Source organism: Dendrobium catenatum, unplaced genomic scaffold (assembly GCF_001605985.2).
Source record: "Dendrobium catenatum unplaced genomic scaffold, ASM160598v2 fragScaff_scaffold_847, whole genome shotgun sequence".
Lineage (NCBI taxonomy): Eukaryota > Viridiplantae > Streptophyta > Magnoliopsida > Asparagales > Orchidaceae > Dendrobium > Dendrobium catenatum.
The window spans coordinates 5,736,676-5,763,320 of NW_021319309.1; the positions used below are offsets into that span (position 1 = coordinate 5,736,676).

Below are 26,645 nucleotides of genomic sequence, written 5' to 3' on the forward strand. Positions count from 1 at the left end.
ACGAAACCTTAGGCTTCATTTAGAACGGCTTTCTTATTGCTTTTAAAAGCAGATTTCTAACGCAAAAATTCAATGAATGTAACAAAAAAGCAATGGCTAAAAACTATCCCAACTGAAACATTAGTAGGTTTTTTTAATATTAAATTTCAAATTACAATTTTCTTTTAATTTAACTCCTCATTCTGCATAATATTCTCAACTTTCAAATAATTATTTAAAGCCTGGCATTACAAAAGAATCAATTTCATCTAATTTCATTTCTCATACCACTCTTTTGTGAAAACACCAAGACTTTATTTGAGGAAACTTTTTAATACTATTTTTTCATTACTTTCAAAAGATTTAAGCTAAAAAGTTACCATAAAAATAGTAAAAAAACTGTCCCAGCAAAGCCTTGAGCTGTGAAGCTTACAGTTAAGCATGAACCCAAATGGGAATGAAAGGTGAGTCGGATACACAACAATTACAGTCTTACAGAGAATCATGAAACATGAATGAACGAGAAAACTAATTTTCTGATTTTTTGATGGTTCCCATGATATAATGAAACCTTATGTGATCAAATGCATGTGAGAAATTTGCTCACTGGCATTTGCATCTTAGTTATTTGAGGCGTTAAATCCATTTTTTACAGCAAGAATCAGACATAAATTTGATCATTTATATCGCTGCTGAATAAGAATAAACAGTTTTTAGCTAACTAGGGGGAAAAAGAACAAATACAGATTAAGCTTTCGTTTGGGACGGCTTTCTTACTGCTTCTTAAAACAGGTTTTTAGTTCAAATTTTTAAATTTTTGCATTAAAAAACTACTTTAAGAAGCAATAAAAAAACTGTCCCAAATGAATTCTAACTGCGTAGGACCTCAGAGACTTTGTAGTAGCTTCAGTGTCTCATCCACGTGCTTCTCGGGCTGGAATTGGTTGTTATAGACCAACTTAACTACTCCTTTCTTGTCAATAACATAAGTCTCCCTCCCTGCGAGTGTTCCGAAGAGATCGGAGGGGACCCCCCACTGTTTCCTTACCTTGTTTCCTTCATCACTTAGCAATGTAAATGGAAGCTTATATTTTGAAGCGAATGCCTGCAGAGATGAGATTCATGCAAACAACAAAGTTACTATTGAATGATTTTCCAAATGTCTGAGGAGATTATGATTCACCATTCATAATAGAACTTGAGTAGGAGATGAAAGAGAAAGCTACTCTAAATGTTTAATTTTATGGGAGAGTTGTTGTTCTATACATATTTTGAATTTAATAAATGTTGTTGGTACTTCAGATTTGTAAAACATAGGGAATACCCAAGCAAATCTAGAGAAGTTATTAATGAAGATGATATAATATTTGTAGCTTTGAGTAGAGTTAACGGGAAAAAGGCCCCCATACATCTGAGTGAATGAGAGCAAGAGAAGTAGATGTAGATTTAGTGGACTTTGGAAACACTAGTTTGTGACCTTTTGAGGCATTACAAGCATTGCAGAAATAAGAAGAAACAAGTATATGAAGATCTTTGTGTTGCTTTCAGATGATGGTGATGGCTTCACAGTGAGGATGACCAAGTTGATTGGGCCAGCAAAGAGTGTTGGAGTTGGTGGTCACTAGAGAAGATTGACGGGTTGCTGAAGGAGGGAGCTTAATTGGGTAGAGTACATCCAGACAAGGATCCTGGGGAAGGATTTCGTTTGTCCTCAAGTCCTTGACCTTGATTGTGAAACCAGAGGCAATAAAAAAAAAATGGAGACATTATCATTTGTTAGGTGAGAAACCGAGAGGAGATTATGAGAGATTTTGGGTACATTAAGTAGATGTGACAGATTTAACTTACTGGATGTAGTGGGAAGCAGAACAGCTCTGAAATGAGCTATTGGGAGACTTCTTCCATCTCCAATGGTGATGTTGTCAGAACCTTAGTATAGAGATGGATTTTGCATATTGTCGAGCGTGTGAGTGAGGTGTGATGATGCTCCTGAATCAATGCACTTATTCATTTGACAGAGGTGAAGTTGCAGCTACCATTGCTTTTGATGGTGTGGGTGGAGATTGTGGTATGTAGTTGATGTTGAGTCTATGCCAGCATATTGTAGCCGAATGCCCTTTCTTGCTACAGATTTGGCAGACAAGAAGCTAAGTGGTAGAATTGAAGGAGTTTCTGCTGGAGGTTGTTGGGTTATAGGGAAGTCGGCCACGTCCTCGTCTGCCTCTACCATGATAGTAGTAAAGAGTTGACTGGAAATCTACTATTGATGGGAAGATTCATCTAAGATATTGATTTCCTCATTGACTAGTAGAGAGTATAGATTGTCTAGGCTGATGGGTGTGAGTTTGGTTCGTATGGAGGTTTTGAAAGCTTGATAGGATAGTAACCATTGAGTGTGTAGAGGATGATGTCCTATATGTCAACTGAGGATCCGGCGGAAGCTATGTGGTTGATAAGAGTTTTGCTCGCTGTGAGGTATTGAGTCATGTTAAGGTTCTTCAGGTTAATTATGATCAAACGGATGAAATTTATATGAGGTACTGGCTGCAGCTTTACTCAGTGGTTGAGATGATTCTCTTTCATCTACAATGTTGGCAGTTGTTGGAGTTGGATGATTTTCCCTTTATGAGAAAAAAAAAAAACTTGATTTTTTTGTGATTATTAATATTTGATGTTTAGAGCAAAACTCAAGACTCTCATGTAAAAGAAAATTGAACTCTTAAATATCGCTGTGTTTTTTTGCTTTAAGAGAAAATGACCTTTAAATAAACTTGCAACTAAAGAATATAGCATTTTTGAAAGAGCAAATAAGCTCTGTAGTACCAGAAAATATTAATTATGACGTTTCTGCTTTTCTTCTTATCTCTAGGACTTCTCATCAATCCATTGCAATATAGTTTTGGTTAACATTTCAAAATAAATGCAAAGAGGTCTTTTGATAATCTTTCTAATCTCATTCTTCTCCTGACCCACTACTGTCTGTGACACCAACTCTTTTTCCTTATCTTGTAACCTTTAATTTTTTTTTCTTATATATTTTGAACAAGATCATTTGTATCCTGATGTTTCCTGAAAACAAGTCTTACTCATTTCATTCGAAGTCTTACTCTAAGTCTCACTCTTACTCATTCCATAATATTTAGGTTTAAATTTGCGTGTGGGAAAAAAAAAAGGAAAAATATTTCTTCTTAGAGAAATAACCAAAAAAAAAAAAAAGGATGGGCTAACACATAAAAAGGGATTCATATCAAAACCGGCAATTAAAAAGTTTGAATGAAGACAAAGAACATCAGGCAAGGAAAATACCTTATGTGAACTAGGATCATCACCACTTATTCCGACAACCTCTGCACCTGCCTTTTTAAACTTCTCATAAGAATCTCTAAAGGCGCATGCCTACTTGGTACCAGAACAATCACAAAAAAATCAATTGAGTGAGAGCTAATATAGAATGCCATCCTTTTTTTCTTCTTTTTTTTTTTTTATATAGAATGCCATCCTCAGGTAATATTAATAAGCACTCTGAAGGTCATATTTGCTACAACAAACTTTACTTAGTTACAATCATAGCTAATTAAACATAATATGGTTCAAAGGATGTAGCTTTTCCTATCTCATTGCTTTTTGAGGTGCAAATATAAATTTATAATAGCCAATTTTACATCTCAAATTCAGTAATGCTTGATCTAATCAAACAACCGAAATTTTTATGATTCTAACATGCATTTCAAATAATTTTAAGATAAATATTCAAGAAAACTTACTCATTGTAAGAAATTTATTTTTTAATCACCCAACTACCCTGCATTCTCAGAATTTAATTGCTAAACATGGGAGTAAAGTGTTATAGTAGTTGTTGTAGGAAAATAGAAAAAAAAAAAAAAAAAAATATGGAGAATTGCATATGGATTAATCTCAGGAATATCAAACTTTTATTGTAATTGAAGAGCCATAAGGTACCAGTGAACTCAACATCTCACCTCTTTAGTACATCCAGGGCTTTCATCCGCTGGGTAAAAGTAAACAACAACAGGCTTGCCTTTATAATTGGACAGAGACACATTCTTCCCATTTTGATCTTTCAGATTGAAGTTGGGAGGAACATCACCTTTTGACACCTTCAAGAATTCAAACCAATAAAATCCATCCGTTCTAAGAGTTCAGCTTAGCAATGATTAACTAACAAATTTGTTAACAACCAGGAGAAATTAAGTAATTAACACAAAAGTTGCATTTTCAATAATAAAATAAAGTAGCAAATAGATTAAGGTTTCTTTTGATAAGTTGGAAAATATATTTTGAAAAATGACGAGTTTATTAAATTCTACCATTTGGTTGGATGTAGCTGAAAGTCAGATATGCATTTTCAACTCCACAGACACATTAAAAATCCCTCACAGAGGAGAATTTAGATTTCATATTCAAAATGGGTGAAAAAAATCAACGTTTTTAATACATATTTTCCATCTAAAATCAAATTATCCCTAAGAGGTCACATACTTAAAAAGAGAATATCCTGTTCGTGCTAAACTATGCACCTAATCCTGTCTTGATTAGTTAGCATTAAACATCTAAAAAAATGTATTCAAAACATGAAAGATATTATAACATACAAAGCGCATTTTTAATACTTGGCCTGACATAATCCTTCAGACGACTCCAACCTAATCACTCTTTTATTAGAGCATTGCGTCAGTTTTGAAGGAGATGCCAACTATTTTATACCTGTAATGTTTGGCATAACACTTCATAATATAAAGAAATACCCTATAGAACATTGCAAATTACATTAAAAACTACCACGGAGGCCACAAGACTTAACACTGCTTAGTTTAATTAATATTGAACAAACATTGAAATAACTAAAAAAAAAAAGTCAGCAAGATGGAAAAAGAAAAGACCTGGAAAGCGCTTGTATTAATGCATACCGTGATCTAAGATTAAACTCACCTTCGTGGTAAGAGTAATGATTCACTCTCCAAACCAATGATGTAGATTTAAAATGATTTGTTTTTTTAATTCTTCTGTAAAAAATTGATGTGTGTATAAGGTCCACTCTTTTTTATTAGGCCACATAAGTACTGGACACAATAATCAAGAAATCCCATTTCTTTAAAAAAAATGGTGTAGAAATACCATATAGATGTCACTTAGCTAAAGTTTTTGGGTTGAATATTCATTTGACCACTAGTGTATCAGACCCAACTTTGAACTCCCTTTGATTCATCATCACTAACAAGTGTTATTAGGGTGTCTCCAGCCGAACTCCAAATGACTGTAAAGCGTAGCTGGTTTGTTCCATTCAAATGACAAATAAATCACTAATCGGTGGAGGAAGAACAAAGCGTCGCACTGTTCACTTACGCGATTTTTCTATCTCAACCGGATTTGCCGAAGAAATGCACAGAAGAGGAGAAAGACGGTTAACATAGCAGAAGCACGCAAAATGGAGTTTGATTGGAGATGAATCACGACATTTTTATTTTCACTGCATTTTGGAGTGAAAAATGGGATTTTTGGTTGGAGATGCCCTTAGAAGTAAAGATTTGTCTAAGATCAAGTACTTCATACAATTTTTGGCTTACATGAGTCATTGGTTCCTTCAATCAAAGTTCAGCATTGTTTAAAAAAATATAGGTGAATCCCATAGTGCTTGCAAATGGTTAAGCAGGCATGCACTTTTTTTTTTTATAGGGCCAATGATGACTGATATGAAGAGCTCTAAAATATGAGGAAGATTATTAGGGCATGTGAAATGTTTAGTTTAGTCCAACACCAGATAACTGAAAAAGAAGTTGCTAAAGAAATATTAAGTGGTTGGCTCTTATCGATAGGCTTAAGATTTTGAGTTCATTATAATTTTGACCACAAGTATATATAAGACCAAATTTTTACCCTTTTTTATGCTGTGTGTTGCGAGAGATTATTCTGTGTGGACACCAAGCAAAACTTACCATCCAAAGACGAATCAGGTGCAGCCACATCATCCAGTACCGAGCAATACCGGGCTCGGTACTGAGCAGTACCGAGCCGCGATACTGAGTAGGGGGTGACGTGACGCATTTTCATTAGGCTCTAGACGGCGTTCAACATCCGCACATAATAATTCATCGTGTATTGCACAATGAGTGGGCTGGTTGAGCCCACCGGTCCCATCAAACTTCCCACTTACTGTCCACCACATAAGCGTGGCCACCTTATTCTAGAAGAAGACGATTGGAGGAGCATCATTCTTTCAAAAAATCAGAGACCAATTAATCAACCAAAAATTACTTTCGTAGTAATTAGTTGACGATATAGAAGCAAAAAGATCAACTAAACCACATTTCTACTAATCAGACCAAAGAAGCCAAAGGCAACAAACCATTCGACATAACATATAAACTCTAGAACTCTCTGATCTAAAATTATCAGTTGAAGTCCTCCCTCGGTTAAAAGTTCTTAATACATCATGGTAAGACAGATTGTTCATGAAAATAAAAAATTGACAAATGAAACAACCAGAAAGTAAACGAAAAATCCACTACATTGCTTTTACCTTGGCACAAATAGGAGGCCTCGGAGAGGAAATGGTGGGTGAAGAAAACTTAGGGGAGCTGAGCTTGAGGCCAAATATTGGGGAATGTGATGATTTCGGGAGGTGTAGGTGAAGTAGAGGAGCAGAAGGGCTCTTAGGTTTTCTGCTTTGTAGTAAGGGAAGAGCTGATTTAGAGAGAGAGGTACAGGCCATTGGAAGATAATGAGAGGGTCTCTGAATCTGCGAGAGAAGCTTTTGAGAATGAAGATAACATTGTCAGGTTATAACAACCTAAAAATAGATTGACGTGGCCTCTTGTTCGCCGTTGTCTCTTGATATGGCAATGCCGAGTGCCCAATAAACTTGGAGAAAAACAACCTTGTTTTTTGACAAGAAAATTTATTTTTCCCAATTTTTTTTAAAGAAAATATTAAAAAAAAAAAAAAAAGTTTACTCTAGATAGTGCTGCCGAATTAAAAGAAAAAAAAAAAGTAAGTCATATTCTCTTCAATTTCACCTTATTCAGCTAGTGGTTCAGATGATCGTAGTCAAGTAATGATGATTAGAGGATCATAATCATGCGATGATAGTTGAAGGATAATAGTCGAGAGGTGATAACCGGAGAATCATAGTTGGGTTATAGTTGTTGTAGGATCATAATCGGGGGATGGTGGTTGGAGGACTATAGTTGAGCAACTATAGTCAGATAATCATAATTAGGCAATGATAATTAGAAGAACATAGTTGAGCGATTGTGGTCAGAGAATTGTATTTGGGTGATTATGATTAGAAGATTATAATTTGATGACAATGGTTGAGATGACGGTGGTCGTGAGACAAAAGTTGGACGACAGGGCTTAAAGGACCCGTAGTCAATGCTTGGAAGGCGGAGGTCTAATGATAGTAGTCAAATGATGATGTGATCCAATGACAATGTTAAGCTTGTGACGGTTGTATGACTAAGCTCTCTCTATTTTTTAATAAATTTTGAATGATTTAGAGTCAATTGAGGAGTCATTATTATCTCTCAATGGATGGCTAAAGTAAAATTTTTGACATATTTCTTCAAGAAAATAAAGAGCGATGGTATTTTTTCAATTATATGTTTTGTAAAACATGAAATCAAATTTCTCTTTTAAAAGGAAAGCATGTCACACAAATTTAATTGTGGGCTAACCTTATCCCATAATATTTTATCAAGAATATTTTGAAAATTTAATTATATTCTTAACTACCCTAATTTTTACTTACAAAGAGTCGAGTTTCTTTTTTGTACGTGTTTGTATATAATTAGAGCTTTCAAAGCTCCACAATAAAACATAATGAAATATTTAACAACTTCAACTAAATGAAATCATTATTACATGAACTTATATAAAACTCTTAGTATATTTTATTTGTTGAACGTTTTCTTTTATATATCTTTTTTATATTTGTTGAGGGCTAAGGGACTGTTTGATCGTTTGTAAAAAGAATTTAATGTAAAAGGAATACTTTATAATTATTTGGATGATTGTAATACGAATGTATGATATTACTTTTTTGTTTGGTTTGAAGTAAAATGAATGCAATGTAAAATGCAAAAAAATCTGTTGTTGACGTCAGTGGGCTACGGTGGGGCCCGATGGTTGCTAGCGTTGGTTGGAAGAGATGGTGGTTGGTGATAGTGGGCGGCTGACAGTGGTGGTGGCCGGTGACGGTGTGTTGCTGACAGTGGTGGTGGCCGACAGGGTGGGTGGCCGGTGGTGAATGATTGTGGTTAGTGGTTGATACACGGTGATGGCGGGCGGCAACAATTACAATGAACTTTTGGTGTATTTGGAAATCGTTCAAATCGGAGAAATTCCAATTTGAAATAAAACATGAATTTCTTTTACTTCAAAATTTTATTTTGCATTCCTTTTACTTCAAATCAAACATTAATATTTTCAAAATCTATACATTTGAAATACTTTACACTCTTTTTATAACAAATCAAACAGCTCATAATCCTCTATTTCCCAACACAAAATATTAAAGTAAAATAAGAACTGAAATAAAAGTTTTTTAAAATACCGATCACACATGAAATTTTATCCAAACCTATCTTCCATTTTTATTCTCTTATCTTAAATTTTATATTTTGATAAGAATAAAAATTAGATCAGAATATTCTAATATAAATTATTTTAAAATAAAATTAAATTAATACTACACATGAAAAATTATATTATATTAATCTTAAAATAAACTTAATAATTTCAAAATTCATATAATTTATATCAGAATATTAATTACTTCTCTTGATGAATGGGCTTTATTTCCTTAGCTAATACAATATATTTTTCTTGAAGTACAATAGTGTTTCAACCTTGTCCTTAGCTCATAGAACTACTTTCAAGAAAAACAAAAAGAAATAATCAAAGTCTTATGTAATAATTAATTTATATATAAACGTCGCTTTTCCTCTAATTAAGCATTGCGTACTTAATTACGATTATTAACTCTTAAATAACGATTAACATTCGGCAAGCATAATTATTATAACTTATCAGCAGCTGAAACTTCCCACGTCGCCGCCGGCCACCCATAGTTTTTTGCAGGCGGCGCCAAGAGGCTGAGCAGTTTTACTGCTTCGATTCCGTCATTTATTTACCGGCCTGCAAAATTCATATATAGTTTATAAATATTTTTTTTTTATATGAACTCATGCTTGCTGAGTTAATCCTGGCTTAGTAACGTTAATATATGAAGGAAGCCGATGAAGGTGGACAAGGCTGTATTTTTAATTTTTTTATTGAATTTTTTTTGGATACAAAATATTTTAATTAAATTTTATTCAAAATGAATTTAAAGTTATTGAATTTTTTTAATATTTCAATATATATTTTTTTGAAAAATAATTAGAAAAACATGACTTTGCTTGCATATATCTGTAAGAATTTTAATGAAATTTTATTTTTTTAATATGATTAAATAATTATATTTAATTACTGATGCTTTTATTCAGAATAAAAATAATCGTTATTTTTTAAAAAAATTCTACCAAATATTATAAGGGAGCCGAGAAGTACTTTTAATGGAAATTTTATTTAAAAATATGGTTAATGCATGATATAATTGATGTGATGAATGTAAAGATACTCATACAACCCATAGTAAGGCAGCTGCGATGAAGACATTTGTCTTCTACTAGCAAGGGAATTCAACATGCAATGAACGAAAGACATGTTGTATTTGAATGATTCAAGGAGAATATAGCTTCGTGCAGTTAGCAATAATCAGTCGTAGGCAAATACACTGATCTCCTACAGACAATGATAGAAGATTTACAACAAATTCAAACAACTACAAGTCATTGCACTAGATCTGTTATATAAATAACAAGTTGTTTATGAGCAAGGGTAGCAAATATACGATAAATACAAATACCTACCAGGCTGCTGTAGAAGACTCAGCGTGTAATTAATACGCTATCGGATTCGCAACACTTGTATTAGCGGACATAAGGTGTATATAAATTCTCAAATGAAATTTTGTGTGCATTCAAATGATAGTTACATGCACAACTAAAATATCTCAAAATGCTATGTACATGTACTGTAATACACACACACACACACATAGATACATAATTAAAAGGGTTAAGTGCAATCATATAACCACATGGGCCTCCGACGAGCATTTTATTGATACACACGTGACATCTAGGAATTCTGCACAGGTCCATAAATGAATGTAGTTCGAGCCTGATCTTTCAATATGAATAGATAGGAATTGTCACTGCTCGAATTATCAAACAAATATACACTTGAATATCTATTTTATATGTTCATATAATTAAGGCCTTCAAGGCATTCAATAAAAAAATCATCAACAAAGGCATAAAGCCTATGAAACTCAATCCACTGTCAATAGCTCAATAGAGTCGATAAGGTTCATCCACAAATGCAAATATTTTTTAATGACTCCATATACCTCGATGATGGTCATGTTGAATGCAGATTTCAACCGGAGAGGTTAATTCCAATATTTTGAAATGCCATCTAAAATACCTGAAATCTAAAATCCTTAAATCATTAAATAAATATTAAAAATGAAATTAACTATCAAAACCCCTTAAAGCAAAATCTTTCCACCCTCCTCAATAGTTTGTCGGATGGACAAATTGAAATTTAATTCAGCTCATATAGAGCTAATGCCTAGTTGAAATATCACCATGATCCATTCTCAAATAACCTCATACTAGTAAGGATGTGGTATGTGTCATCTTACCGATAGTTTTGCCGTCAAATAGCACCGCAGGATAAACGATTATGATCTGGCGGGACTCTCTGAACTGAGTGATTTTGCCGCCAAATAGCACCATGAGATAATGATTATGGCTAGAACAAATACGTTCCTTAATGACATCAAATCCTTGAGATATAAATCAATAGAATATAATTGATAGAGCATAAAGCCCTTTGTTAGCTAAGGTGAATTTATATTTCTTAGATAAACACTCTCCCAGGTCTGCAAGGTACCATTAGACGAAGTAGCCCATGACTTCTTACAAGGATCCTTGTGTCAGGTTAGGTCGATTACCTCCTCTGACTACGTAAGCCAGGGACCACGATGGCCCGAGATGATAGAACCATGTGATCTTGATCGTGTCCATCATCCATTCACTCACTATCTATTTTAAGTACAAAATGATGAAATTCTCAATTTTAAATATTCAACCTCCAACACTCCAAATTCATGCTGCTACTATATGCAAGATAACACATATTTATACATATATGAATGACAACAAGCCTTAATCTAAAGTCCTCTCTCATTATCGGGAGGGGTAATTAACTATAGGGGCTTGCGCCTATAGGAAATCAGAACTTAGATCATAAAGTCCTCGCAAAAATAGGGCAAAATCTCTGGGTAATGTCTTATCTACAATCTCATGTGCCTTCCAAAATTTATCCCGAAACTTAACCCGCTAAAACTCCCCCGAAAAAGCAGCGGGGGAGGTCGGGGCCCAATTTTTGGAGTCTGCAAGTATCTCAAGACTCCTACTTCTATCAAAAAATAGTTTATAAATAGTTCACATTATATTGCATGTATTTACATATTCTCTGATGATGAAGAAGGGCATTTTTTATAATATATAACTTACTCTTGTATAATCAATTCAATTAAATCATATTCTATGATTTTCCCCTTCCCAAATTAATTTCTATGTAAGAAATCTCGTATCAGTTAATTATAAATACTCTCAATTTATGTGCGTGTGAGATTTTTAATCAGGCTAACATAATAAGATGATAAACATTCACTATTACCATATATAAATATTTCAACACATAATAATAATATTATTTAATCATAATGTAACGTTAAATTCTATATATGCAGCCCACCTTATGCTTTGTTTGTTTGAGCGTTTTTTTGCCTTTTCCTTATTTGGAAACGGAGGAATTTTTTTTTGTGTTGTTTGATTTGTCAAATCACGTTCCCAATAACTCCTTTTTTTCATTTTTCTACAGTTTTGAGAAAGCTTTTTATATATGCTTCTCCGTTACAAAACTCCATTTTCTGAACTAATGTTTTTTTAAACTGTCTTTTACAAAAGCACCAAAAAAATAAACGAAGCCTTAATCTGTTGGTTAGGAGCTTAATTAGGTTATCAATTAAGAAATCTTGAATTCGAGACTTGCATATGTGATGTGTTTGAATTTGCATTAATTTGCTAAAAAAAAATCAAATTCTATCAGTGAGTGAAATAACCTGATTAATTGGAGATGAATTATGTTATTGTCGCCAAATTATCTTACATCTACATCAAATATCTTACTTGAGATATGCATAAATGGAAAATATAAGAATAGGAGCATTCATACACTACCATTTGTTAGAAGAAAAATCTAGACTTGCCAATTCGACAAAACATAGAATCTCTCACCAGCAGTACAAACTACATGAAATTACAAGATTATCCCTCCCAGTCTTCGTCCTCTGCACAATAGATCAAAAATAGCAGACCCCTTTATTTTAGTCATATTCCAGATACTGCTATATATGTTTATAAGGTGGAGCTAACTGAATTGGCGATTATATATCAGCAATATTGCCTTTGCTTCCTTCCAAAGTGGTTTGGTGACTTCTGCAGCTGCTGATGAGAATGGCTCTCTCAGGTAGGTGTTTGTTCATTTTAGCAATTCATCAACCACACTTCCTTTTTAGTTAGCCTAACATCTAACCGTTATCAACAACACTTTATGATTGCCATTTTTAAGTGTTTCTGTATATAAATTCTCACAGTAGATGCAACTTTAGTACTGCTAATTACATGCTAGCTATCAACTTCTTTTCTCCTTCCTCAACAGTTGAAGAGAAAGAAAGAGAAGAATTACGGGTCAAGTAGGCCGAGCTGGAGAAGCAGGGCACGTGTTTGTGATCGTCTGATGCGTGATTAATGGTCATGATCATCAATGATTGATGAAACACGTGCACTCCCTCTCCATCTCGGCTACTCGCCCCTTCTATGCTTGCCATTCTTTATGGAGATGAAGCTAACGGCTACTTTCCTTTAGCTCTTCTTATTGCCAAGAGTTACCTGAAGGTAATTAGTTTGAGTAATATAATATACTTCTTAATTGAGATTGTAATTTAGTTTCTCTAATCCTCCTTATTTTCTGAACCTTCTCTTTTTCCATTTTTCTGAATTTATATCTATATATACTATGAATCTTTCAAAAACTGGACTTCATTTCATGTGAGCTTAATGTTGATTCAAGTCATTACTGAAAACTTGTTGTTCTGTATTTTCAGTTCAATTTCTTCTCCAAACTATTGGGATTTGAGCTTTTGAATTCTGAATGTCTTGATTGTTATAATCTAACACTTCCTTGCTAGAAAGCCGTCCAAAACGAAGCCCAGTTTCTCTAATCCTGCTTATTTGCTGAACCTTCTCTTTTTCCATTTGTCTGAATAAATATCTATATATGCTACATGAATCTTTCAAAACTGGACTTCATTTCATATGAGCTCTGAATGCTTGATTGTTCAGCCCAAATGATATAAGTAAACAATCTAGCTAACACTTCCAGCTTGCTAGCAAAATATGCAAGTCTTGTTGCAGGCAAAGCCTCAGATCAAGGAGAGAATTTCAAATTTGAAAACTTTTCACTGAAAATCTATCTTTTTATTACTGTTATTGTTGATTAAAGAGGCAGCAAGCATCCACTTCAAGCATCCACTTCTTTGTTCTTTTATTGAAAGTTTGATTGCCAACATGACGTGAAGTATTGGAAGTCTGCATGATGAAAAAGATGGGAAGGATAAGACTTTTTCATTGTTTTTTTTTATAGTCTGATCAATTGCATCTTCTTAAAGCTTTCATTATATTTCCAGATTACATAGTTTAGAACTGATAAGGTTCAGTTCCTACAATATATATAGGAAGATTAATTACAAGTTGTTGGTTTAATTAATTATTTCCTTGTGTTTCTATGTGCGCATAAACTGCTAATTAATACAATTACATCAGCCTATCAATGAGCAGTTGAGAAGTACGTATTCTGTACAGAAAATGTTGCTGTGCTGTAAAAAATATTAGACTAATTTAATTATACCAGCATGATCATGGCTATTTTTACGTAAGGATCACATATTTTAGAAAATTTTCAAACGGAAAATGAGATTTCTAAAGAGTTGGAGATTGAGATTAGTATTTACTCGAATTAATTAATATGATTAATGAAAGAAAATGCTCTTTGCATGCATGCATGTGAATACATTTTTAATTTCATTGTTAATTATTTTTAAGTAAGATGATTTAAGAATTAATGAAGTTGATTAATAAATAAATACAATTAGTAAAATAATAATAATAGGTTTTAGGAAGTTAATTAGCTGTAATAATTATGTAGTTATTTTCTTACATCTAACACCCAAAGAAAACAAACTGTCAGGATCCCTCTCAAGAAAAGAACAAGAAGAGACAGCCACCAAACTGAAAGTATTTCATATTTGCATTAAATGTGTTGGTGTTTGTGATAACAACTTGCGTATTTATCATTTTCTGTCCCTCCAATCAATGTTAATGATGTTCTTGACCCAACCACTGGTTTTATTTTATAAAAATATTAATATTTGCTACTCCTAAAGGAGAAATTATTCTGTGCGAAAACAAGACGCAGAACGTCATATGTAGACCAATCATAATGCGCCATGTCAACAGTATCGAACCGCAGTACCAATCGAGCGATACATAGCAATATCGAGCCGCGGTACAGAGCAAGGGGTGATGTGGCACATTCTGGTTGGTCTCCGAACGGTATTCGACATCCGCACATAATAATTAATCCTCCCAAAGGCCAAAGCTATAGAGCTTTAAATTTTTTGAATGAGAAAAAAACATCATGATGAGATCATCATGATGTTATGATCATGATGGTCTGATTGTTCTATAATTTTTATTTGATTTATCTTGTCAGATGATGAGTGGCGTGTGGAAAATTATTTTTGGTTTGGATATGTGCTCACATACTGTGGCCATGGCCAACTACTCCAACGCCATTCCTTTTTTATATTATATTTCAATAGGAAATATTCTGTTGTTTTTTAGAGAAATTTTTAGGTTTTGTCTTGTAAGGATGATATTCTATTATTGTTCTAGATGAATTTTGATTGATGTGTTATTTCTTTTAGTTTTCTTTTGGTCCTAGCTCACCCAAAATAACTTCACTAAATAGCTTGAAAGTTATAACAGTCCACCCTTCCCTATCACAAGAGAATATGAGATTACAAGACAAGGCTATAGGTGCAAGTGTCCGTCCATTATGTAGGACAAAAGATATTGACAATAGTCTGTGGTTGGTGTACGGGCAGTTGATCACAAGTGTTGTTGTAGAGTGTAGATGACATGCATCATTGGATGACATCTATGATGGGCATTGTCTAGTATTGATGGGCTTCGATGATGGATTTATGGTGTTGATTGGTGGACCTCTAGAAATTTCTAAGTCATAGAAATCTCAACTTTGAATAATCAAAATGTGTAGGGGTGCACCTCTAGAACTCTCTAAGTCATCTAATTCTCTCCTTTGAATCCTCAAAATATGTAGGGGAAAATATGATGTGTTACAACTTCTTTTTAACACGTATAAATATAAAATTTTAAGGAGACTCACTAATAATCTAACATTAATGGGCCAAGATTGTAGGGGCATGAGCCCCTTAATGCCCTTATTATGAATCTATCCATCACTATAAATATTGATATGACCAACACTGAGTAGAAAATAAGTTTAAAGAAGGATATGTGTGGCTCTATATTAGATAGGAGAAACTGAAGGGAGATAGGAGAAAGATCTAATTTGATATGGGCCATTCATGATTTTGAAGATAGTTAGTGGCAATGCAAATCAATTTGAAATGGCTACCTTCATTGAAATCTACTCTATAGTGAATGTAAAAATACTAAATCATTTGAGTATTTAGTATTTGATGATGTGGTATATGAATCCTATATCCTCTTTATGATCTACTACTATACTGGGTTGAGAAAATTAACTTAAAGAAAACTAACTTCTAGAGAACTAAACTTTGCTGACCATGATGGCACTAACACACTTTAAATAATTGGAAATAAAGGGCAAGTAGACTCTAAAGCATAATGGTATACTTGGGAGAGAGGGATCGATTGAGTTGTTCAATAAATATCTTATTCACTTAAGCAGATCACCTTCTGAAGAATGGTATATGATCCACAGATTTGTGACTCGGGAAAACACTTAGATGATAAAACAAGAGGAATTCCAATTTGAGAAGAGGAATCCTGAGATGATTATTATATTTGAGAGAAATCTTGAGATAACTGACGTGCTACCAAGATAAATACATTAAAATTGAGAAGAATTGATGTGACTGAAATAAACTAAAAAAAGTAACGAGAAGATGCATGGGAGTCGATGAAATTTGTTGCCAAGATGATTAAAGACATGCAGTTTTGATGCCAGCTTAACATTAACAATCCATATAGTTAGGACCATATTCAATATTATCACATTGAATTTATAATTAATATTGTTTTGTTATATAATTACAATCAGCATTATTTATTTATATAAAGAGATATTGTAAAGGATTTAAGGGTAATCAATAGAGATCTAAGGAATTGAGATCCAATATGAGACAATTTTGGTTTTAAAGAGACTCATATAATCAGAGAGGGGATTCAATAAAGCAATGTCTCCCTCCTTAAATTGTTGCCTAACCATTCCTTATTGGGACCTGAATGTTTCTTGCTCTAAAAATAAGAATATAGATTAATCACCCCACAACGTGTCATCCACTCAATATGTTGGTGGCATCCATTTCTATTATCTTGTCAGTGGCAACATGACACTTTGATACTAATAAACATGATATGTTAGTGTTAACATGTCACACATCAGGATCTATATTGAAAGAGTTGTATTTGTCTTTCATTTTAACTATTTAATTATAGCTTATCAATTTCTTATGAACAACAGAAAAAATTATGAATGATATCTGAAGCATCATATCAAAGGATCCTTATATTTTCCTAAGAAAATATAGAACCACATAATAAGCACATATCCCACTAAGTAACCAAAATCATACAATTGAAATCAATGCAAGGTAAAAATAATAATATTTTGTAAATCATACAAATAAATATATGCATCAATATATCTATACTAGTTATCAATATCAATAATAAATCAATAATATATCATATCTCAGTCAGTTTTGTTTCATTCTTCCATTATAAACTCTAATAAATCAATTAATCAGTCGATATTTATCCCTCAATCAATTCTATTAAATCTTATAATCCATTTAGCTTACATCAATATTTCAGTTTGATCAGTCACAATATTAATAATAATTTTAGTATCAATAATAAAATTGTATTTGCAACAACATCAGTATCAATAATCAATATTAATATAAAAATTAATAATTATAATTAAAACCAAGCTAATTATTAATTAATAATTATAATTAAAACCAAACTAATTGCATATATTGAGATCCTTACCCTTTCTTGAAAAAACATTTAAAATTACATAATGAGCACATATCATAGCAAATAATTAAAACCTTATAGTTGAAATATATGAAAGATAAAAGAGAACAATATGCTATAAATCAAATAAATAAATATATGAATCAATGTGTATACTGATTATCAGTATCAATTTATCCTTATATAGTTCATCACACCTTAATCCATTATATCATCAATCACATCGTTAGTAATAATGCTAATGCCAATAACAATATTAATATCATGATCAATAATGTTAAATAATATTAATGATATAAAATAATATTAATATCAGTCATAATATTAATATATTATTAGCAGCAGTGTCGGTAATAATATTCAGATATTTAATGAGTTTATCTTAAGAGTATCTTGCTCATGTACTTATGACTCTTAATCAGTCACCCCTTATAACTTCCAATTAATATGCTTCTTATAACTCCCATTGAATTATGTGAATCAGTCATCCTGACTTCTTATAACTCCCAATCAATCTCCAGCTCGTTATGACTCCAAATCAGTTAATCAATTAGATCTATAGGATACCATGTGGAGTTATCATATCATGTATATGTACTTCATTTAAAATATAATAAAATCATTCAAAATGATCAAATCTATAACATATCTAAATTTACACACTGAAAACTTATGAATTCAAGAGATAATATATTTTTGACATATTTAGGAGATAAAATTTGTAGAAATCAAAATCATTAAAAACAGAAGTAAGAGATTAGTCATATACAATGAATATAATAAAATCTGTAATAAAAATGACTGACAAATATGATCAAAAGAATTTTCTCTCTCATCTCTCTTCTTCCTTATCTTTAAATTTTTGTGTGGCCAAGCAATCAAGTGAGGGATTCAGTGGGTTGAGACAAGGATATTTAAATATATATACATAAATGCTAGCTGTTCATGGCCTAGCTCCTCAGTGTTCATCAGATCAGCGCCAAAGTGCTATACTTCATAATTTTCATATTTTTCAAAAAAATTTTTTCACGTATTTGAGTTATGACATAACTCCCCTTGAATGAGGTGAATCAGTAGCTCTGACTTCTTGTAACTCCCAATAAATCTCCAGTTTCTTATGACTCCTATCAGTGAATCATATGAATCAGTAAAGTATCACGTGGGGTTATCAGATCATATATTTGATATTAATCAGTACATCATTTCTCTAATACCAGAATTACATTCTAGTACATATCACTCATATCAGTACATTCCATTTTCATTATATTTATTCATACTCATTTACATAAAAAATTCATATACAAAGATTTAACTAATGAAAATGTAATAAAATCATATCAAATCATTTATAATGATCAAATCTATAATATATCAAAAGTTAAACGGTAAATAAGAATGACATGCTAATATGACTCAAATACCTTTCTCTCTCATTTCTCTTCTTCTCCTCCTTCAATTTCTTTCTGACCAAACAACCAAGTTAGGGAGACGGTGGGTGATGCATATATATACTATTAGTGGCCTAGCACTATAATGCTCTACTTTAAAATATATATATGTTTTCAAATAATTCATTTCACACTTTTTGGTTATTACATAACATAACACTCAAATACTAAATAACCTGATATACTAGCATCAATAAGACATCATTAAAAGATCCACCTAGTTGGTGACATTGAGTGATATGTTTAATCTAGATTCTCATTTCTTTAGCAAAATATACTCAAATTTCATCTCTATAAGAAAAAGACAACATTATAATAATGAGGAAGATGATGCTTCCTTAAATCCCCCTCTTCTATCTCTTGAACTCTATAATCCCAAGAATATTATAAACATATATTTACATTTCCTATTATATAATTTGAATTAGTTATGTCAATAAAATTTCTATTTTAAGATCAAATATTTAATAAAATGATGGTCTAAATTATATCCATCATATTTCTTCCTTATGTTGATTAAAAGATCTGCCTAATGACAATTTTTATCAATAAATTTTACTTAATCAGATTCTATAACATATCATGCAATAAATTTTTTTTTTTTTGGATAAGATACAATCATGTCATTCAAATAGTTTTTTTTTTAAAAAATCAAACACTAGCGGACTAAAAATTTCTTTGGTTCCCACTTCATTATCACCACTGCTATTAAATCATACAAAATATATATTTGTCCTACTAGAGGTGCAAATCAGGTAGGGTCAGTTTGATTTAGATCAAATGAATCGAGTATGTTAATTTGATTTCACATTTGATCGAATGCTTCGTTTGAGATAACTTTTTTACTGTTTTTTAAACTGATTTTTTAATACAAAATTTTCTTAAACAAAAAAATTTTGTTCTAAAAAATTATTTTAGATAACAGTAAAAAAACTATCACAAACGAAACAGATCATCTAGTACATGATTAAGGATGATGAGCATAAATATGAACTACTATATATTTGAGAATTAAATAGATATGATCAAATAAGGGAAGAGTCCGAATTTTTTTTTTTGTGGGGATATAATTTGTCAATTTTAAAAGCATTTTCGATTTTTTTTTTATTTTGGCTTGGAATCAGTATTGACGGTTTTAATTTTTTTAATTAGAATTGTTATTATAAAAAGATAGATTATATGATAAAAATGTATGATTAAAAGTGAAGACATTTAATTGCTCCTAAAAAATGCTTGTCAAGCATCGGGTGGTGGAGATTTAAAGCGATGACATTTAGTTAGGTTAAATTTATTTTTAAAAGATTCCAAATCTTCATTTAAGATTTTCTCACTGAAAAGAAAAAAAAAATGGGCCCTAAATGTACTAAAAAAAGGCCTAGTGAGCTAGAGGGGGCATTTGTTGTTAGGGCCCCATATGTGAAATTTTTATTAGGTCCGGACACCTGACGTATCTCTACATCCGGACATCAATAAAATGTCGCCATGTGCTCTTACTCTTTACCGTGCGGCCCGACGACCCGACCCGGATCGGAACCCAATATTGCTATGTATTAGCTTATTTGTACAGACCAGGGTATTGCTAGGTTTTGCTCGGTATTGCTCAGTAACGAGAAATATCATTCTGTCAAGAGCAATACCTAGCAATACCGAGCAATACCTAGCAATACCGAGTAATACCCCGGTTTTGCTAGGTATTGCTAGGTATTGGTCTTGATAGAGCGGTATTTCTCGTTATTGTCAAGCGATACATAGCAATACCGAGCAATACCTTGCAATAGACGAACATAGCAATATCGGGTTTCGGTTCCGGGTTGGGTCGTCAGGTCGCGCGGTAAAGAGTAAGAGCACGTGGCGACATTTTATTGGTGTATGGATGTAGAGCTACGTTAGGTGTCCGGACCTAATAAAAATTCCCCTATGTGGCTCTACCTTGATTATATAAAACATGGAATTATTTATTTTAGAATCAAAATTACATAGAGAGCATTATAATAACTGTGAAATTGAGGACAAATGAGTTAGAGCTACCATCAACATTGAAATAAAATAATAATAATAATTAATTGTTATCCAAGTTATTTGGTCACTATATACATTTCATTTATAGTTTGTATTATTCGTTTAAATTTTAATATTCTAAAATAAAGTCCGATTTGATTCTGAATTTCAAATATTTTTAGGATTAAAATTGAAGTAACTTTGACTAGAATTGAATCCAAATTAGTTCAAATAGATTCTTCCAATATTTTTTTACACCTATACTATGCACTATCTCATGAATAGCTTCTTGCCAAAACCATGAGTTTTTTCCTCAAATATCCCTCTTTCGGGGTGTTTGGCAACACGTCAATTTATGCTAAACCTTATCAAATTCTCTATTTTCCTCTTCTTGTTGTAAATCGTGAATTTATAAAATCCTAGAATTCGACGGATTTATGGGATTTGGCTGAAACACGAAAAGGATAAAGATGGTTACCTTTGCAATGAGTTCCCATTGCAATTTCCGTTTCAACGTGAAGTTTTTGCAACTCTTTCATAACACTACATACGAAGCACACAAAACAGTAACGAAGAAATGGAGAAGATTAAAGACAAACCCTAGAAGGCCTACCATCTAAAATTAGAAATTAATCTAATTTAACTTAATTAATATAATTTAAAATTTAATAGTTAATTAGTTTAATTTAATAATCAGTGATATAATGTTGTTGTTGTTGTTGTTGTTGATATAGTAGTATAATTAAAATAATCTAATTTAGCTTAATTAAAGAATTAATAGGAGTCTAACTAACTAAAAAATTAGTATAATTCTAAGTGTTTAATGAACTAATGAAATGACACCGCTTCTCTTCGTCATGCTTCCGATACTGCTTTGCTACAAACTTTTGTAAATCTGAAGTTTTGTTCAGATCACGAATAGACTTTGATGCTATTGCTGTGAAAGAAATTCGCTTATAAAGATCTTCTATTAATGCTCTGTGGGCCTTTTGATTTTTTTTAAGGGTGGAAAGTTTTATGTGTCGATGCATAAATTTGATGTAAATGTCTAAAAGAAACTCACTTAAAACGCAGCTTTTTCGGTACAAATTTTTTTTAAAGCAATATAAAAATTATAATTATGAACTGTAAAAATAAAACAATAAAAAAAGTATTCAAAACAAAGCCGAAATTAATTGACACCCATTGATTGCTTGAACTTAGTAATCACATTAAAAAAAAAAAAAAGAAGTTTTTAAAATTAAATTTAGCAATCATATTTAAAAAAGATGAAGCATGTTAAATTAACTAGGTGATTTTATCATTTGACATCATATTTATATCAAATTTTACAAAATCTTCTCAAAACTCTTAAAAGTTTTGGCTTTAATTTCAAATACAATTGAACATAAAATAGAGGTGTTAACGGATCGGGTTCGGGTTGAATCCGACATTGATCTGTTTCTGTTTGACTCGACTCAAACCCAACAAATCGGGTTTCAGGATCAACACGAAAACACAGTGCGAGTCTCTCCCATCATCGTCGTAAGTTCGTTACTTTCGATCCAACCACAAAACTGCGAGCATGGATCACCCTCCCATCTTCGTCGTTACTTCCGATCCAACTGCAGAACAACGAGTCCCTCCCATCGTCGTCATTAGTTAGTTACTTCCGATCCAACTGCAAAATGGCGAGTCCCTGCCATTGTCGTCGTTAATTCATTACTTCCGATCAAACTGCAGAACATAGAGCTCCCTCCCGTCGTCGTTACTTTCGATCCAACTGCAGAATAGCAAGCTCCCTCTCGTCATCGTCGTTAATTTCGAGCTGTCTAGCCTTCCAACCCGAAAAGAAGGAATGTCGTTGAAGGAGGTGAATGCGGGAAGCAGGTGGAATACGCCTGCGTGAGAAGAGGAAAAAGCAATTCCTAGGCTTACAGGAGCAACATGACTATGCCTGCACGAGTGCAGGAGGACTGGCGGAGGCCCGGATCTAGAACTAGGTCAGATCTGGGTCAACTTCAGGTTAGCGGGTTGACTTGAACCTGACCCGATTTTTCAAATAAGTCGAATTTTGGAACTCAAACCCAACCCATTTGCCAAACGGGTTGACCTTAACCCACATTTTTTGGATCGGATTTTTACGTCGAGTCAAATTTTGACACTCTTAACATAAAGTAATCATTTTTTAAAACTTCTTTTTTTTTTTTTTATTTACAAGCAAATAAATGGGAGAAAAAAATTGCATCAGCATATTATCATGAATAGACTATAAATAATGAGATTACTGGCCAATTGAAAACAATAATCAGAATATCCTCACCAAAATTTTGGTAGCCTAAGTTGAAATTATTTCCTTACCCTCCAAATCCATCAAAGAATTTAATTTCATCTATAAATCCGATTTAAGAAGAAATTGAAGGAAGTCAAGCAAAGTAAAGTTTTGGGAATGGCGCATCTGGTGGCTTGAAATTAATAATATATATGATTTGAAAATAATAAATTTATTAGATTTTAAAGATCCCAGCTTACAAAGCACATTCACTATCTGCAGACAATCATGGGGATTTTATGACATTGCTGTCTGTATTTCTGTTGATTGGTTATGGATGAGACTACAAGCAGCTGAAATTTGGGAGAGATTATTACGTGCGGAGTTGATCTGTCTGATTTTTATGAGTGTGAGCAGCAAAAGCACAATTTTGCTGCACAGTAACTCACAAAAACTGGACGTTCCTCCTATCCGGACTCCGCACGTAATAATCTCTCAACATTTGGAATGACAATTCTTGCAAGAACAAATTTCCATTTATAGGAGATCAAATTTATGATAAAGTTAGTAGCTAGAGAATACAGGTATGACAAAGTTGTTCTTATACTAATTGCAATCTATGCTAATACTTCTACTAATCAGTTTTGCTTAAATTTGTATAATTAATTAGTTGGAATTTGATGCTCCTACCATGACAAATTTCAAATTTTTTGTAACTTCCTCTTCATAATAGAATCACAATATATTAATCTTTATTGATAATCTACAATATTCAGACTAGTCTAAACTAGTTTTCTTGTTCAATGTTCACTGTTTTCCGATACCAGAAGGAAGAGCTGACTTCTCCTAAGAATCTTTCATTGAAATTTACGAATACGAACAGGGTAGAATTGAAGAACATAACTGTGATTGAATCTGTCTATAAATAAGTAAAAGCATAAGAATTCCATAGCTTCAATAGGAAAAAGGAGAGACCTTTACAAATCCTACTAATAAAAGAAACAGATACAAGGAAGATGAGCCTCCAACCTTATCGAGATCATCTTCTACCCGTTGATGAAATTGTTGTTTCCGTTCTCGGCTGAATGTTGGTGGCCACGCCGGCTATGGTGGAGGTAGTTATTACTACTAACGCCGCCACTACATCCTCCTCCAACACTAGAATGTGGAAGGTGGCGTCTAAGCTGGGAAAGCTCCATTTGGCTTTTCATAAAAAATTGCATCCTCTGCTTCTCGAGCTCTCTGGTAAACCCTAGCCTCTACTTCTCCATCTCCATTGTTTGTTGCAGCTTTAAGCTCTCAACTCTCTGGTAAACCTCTCCAAACTTCAGAATTGCCTGCATCAACACTTTCATCCCCACTATAACAGCTCGTTTTCACCGTATATTAGACGGCGCTGTATCTGGCGTCACCGACGGGAGGCTGTCGGAGGTGGAGGAAGTGGGGGCCGGCGGCAATAGCAGCGAGGAGGCCTTCCTCTTCATCGACATGCTAGTTCGTTGCTTCTGAGGGAACTAGGAGCGTGCGATCGTCGCCACCGCAGCCGGAGATGGTTGTTTGGCGGGGGCGGCGGAAGGTGGGGTCTTCATGATGAGGCCGAGGAGGATGTCAAGGCGGTCAAAGAAAGGCCAGGAGGAGGAGAAGGATAGGCCGGTACCGGCGGCGGCGGAGATATTAGATTTCTCGATCTTGTATTTCTTCTTAAGCGTATCAATGCGATTCTTACACTGGACATCGGTTTTGAGAGGTTTGGTATAGTCGTCGTGGCAGCTGACGACTTCGGCAACCTCCTGCCAGTGTTTCTGCTTGAGATTGCCACCGCTGAGCTCCAGGAAATGCTCACCCCACGCATCGATTAGGGCTGAGGTGGCGCCCTCACTCCAGCAATCCTCGCGGCCTCCGCCGGAGGAACCCGGCCGGGGCTGGATGGGGAGGGCTAAGGTTAGGGTTTGGTGGCGTGGGGCAGGAGTGGCGATGGTAACGGAGTCGGAGGAGTGTGCATTCGTCGGCGGCGGAAGAGAAACAGATGGGTGGACTACGTAGATTGTTGTCTATTGTGGGGAGGTGGAGGAAGAGCGGTCAGAAGAGGACGGAGAGTCATCGTCGTCGTCCATAAGCTGAGGCGAGTGAATCGGGGCACACATATTTGGAAGGCGGCAGCAGCGGCGGCGGATGGAGAGATTGAGGGATTTGGGAGAAGGAAGGATGTGTAGAGAGAATGAGAGAGTGGAGGCAGGGGAGGAAGAGGGAGAACAGAGGAATATGGAAGGACATCGGGAGGGGTTTAGGGGCTTTTTGGTATGTAGAATTAGGAGGGTAAAGTAATTTATTTATATGTATTTTATAAATTAGGTCGTTTGGTTGATTTTGAGCGGAACGTAAAGAAAACATTCGAAGCATCAGTGGTGTATTGCGACTGGTCGTCGTGCGACTTTGAAACCCGCTCAAAACAAAAAAGCATCATGGAAGATTGGAGGGAGATCACTCCCTTGCCACACAACCACCATGATTTCTGAGCTTTCGGTTGGAGATTCGCCTATCATTCTGTCCATCCATTAGTCAGAGTTGAACTCAGAGATTCTAAAGGGGGCATGGTCAATATGAGTCGGCGGCGGCAAGCCGAGCACACCGGAGGCAAAGGGGTCGTGGAAAGTAGACTCGAGCAAGACGAAAGGGAAGTGATCTCGGATTGGTGGATTTTGGTGGTGTTGGTTTCCCCACTATGGCGAAACGGCGGCGAAGGGGTCGCCATCACTGGATTTTATTTTCTTGCAACCAAACAACCCCTTAGTGGGATTTGCAGACCGCCGACTGAAAGTTGAGGGGATATACCAACCGTTAAAATTAAATTTGATATATTATGATATATGTTTTTTGAGAGAGTTACTTACATTACAATATAATATTTATATATTTATATTTATTTAGAGAATAGTTTAATATTTAAGAAAAAATATATATAACATTTGAAATTATTCTAATATATAATAAACATCAAAATTTATTTTTATTAAAATTTTTATATCATTCATTATTGTCATCACTCAATATTAAAATCTTGATAATATAAATAACAAAGAATCAATGTGGAAGATGCAATATGATCTTGTCCAAGAAAAGACTGGCAACCTGTGAAGGACGACTCACTGGTAGAGCTATCAATACGGGTTATCGGGTCAGGTTCGGGTCGAACTTGAACTGACCTGAAGTTAAACGGGTCGACCTGAACCCGACACGTTTAGTTATACGGGTCCACTTGCTGAACCTGGACCCGACCCGCCAACCCGATTTTTTTTAAATAAAACAGAGATATTAACTAAATTAAAAAATTCAAAAAACAATGAAATAATAAATGAATACAATTAAAATTTGATTAATTCAACACATTATAAGAGCATTATTACTTTTTCAATTGTAAATAAACAAAATTTCTAA

The 26,645-nt window shown here is 33.7% G+C and overlaps 2 protein-coding genes across 2 annotated transcripts; both read right to left on the bottom strand.

Moving 5' to 3' along the window:
* Positions 1–495: 495 nt before the first annotated feature.
* On the bottom strand, positions 496–6,759 carry LOC110097802 (peroxiredoxin Q, chloroplastic). Its single transcript, XM_020824372.2, has 4 exons — positions 6,518–6,759; positions 3,960–4,097; positions 3,286–3,375; positions 496–1,084 (listed from the first exon to the last, which is right to left on the bottom strand). The coding sequence occupies exons 1-4, from the start codon at positions 6,707–6,709 to the stop codon at positions 866–868; spliced, it is 639 nt and encodes a 212-aa protein (XP_020680031.1). The 5' UTR covers positions 6,710–6,759; the 3' UTR covers positions 496–865.
* A 17,269-nt stretch (positions 6,760–24,028) lies between these two features.
* Positions 24,029–25,962, bottom strand: LOC110097808 (trihelix transcription factor ASIL2-like). Its single transcript, XM_028696797.1, has 2 exons — positions 25,840–25,962; positions 24,029–25,261 (listed from the first exon to the last, which is right to left on the bottom strand). Exons 1-2 carry the CDS (start codon positions 25,960–25,962, stop codon positions 24,725–24,727), a joined length of 660 nt encoding a protein of 219 aa, XP_028552630.1. The 3' UTR covers positions 24,029–24,724.
* Between the last annotated feature and the right edge of the window lie 683 nt (positions 25,963–26,645).

Excerpts from the sequence above, each read along its gene's own strand:
- LOC110097802 (XM_020824372.2), bottom strand. The coding sequence starts at position 6,709 with ATGGCCTGTACCTCTCTCTCTAAATCAGCTCTTCCCTTACTACAAAGC. Across the intron at positions 4,098-6,517 it reads GGCCTCCTATTTGTGCCAAG|GTGTCAAAAGGTGATGTTCC; the intron begins GTAAAAGCAATG and ends GAATTCTTGAAG. Across the intron at positions 1,085-3,285 it reads ATGATCCTAGTTCACATAAG|GCATTCGCTTCAAAATATAA; the intron begins GTATTTTCCTTG and ends TCATCTCTGCAG.
- LOC110097808 (XM_028696797.1), bottom strand. The coding sequence starts at position 25,962 with ATGGCGACCCCTTCGCCGCCGTTTCGCCATAGTGGGGAAACCAACACC. Across the intron at positions 25,262-25,839 it reads CCACGACCCCTTTGCCTCCG|ACAACAATCTACGTAGTCCA; the intron begins GTGTGCTCGGCT and ends TCCCCACAATAG.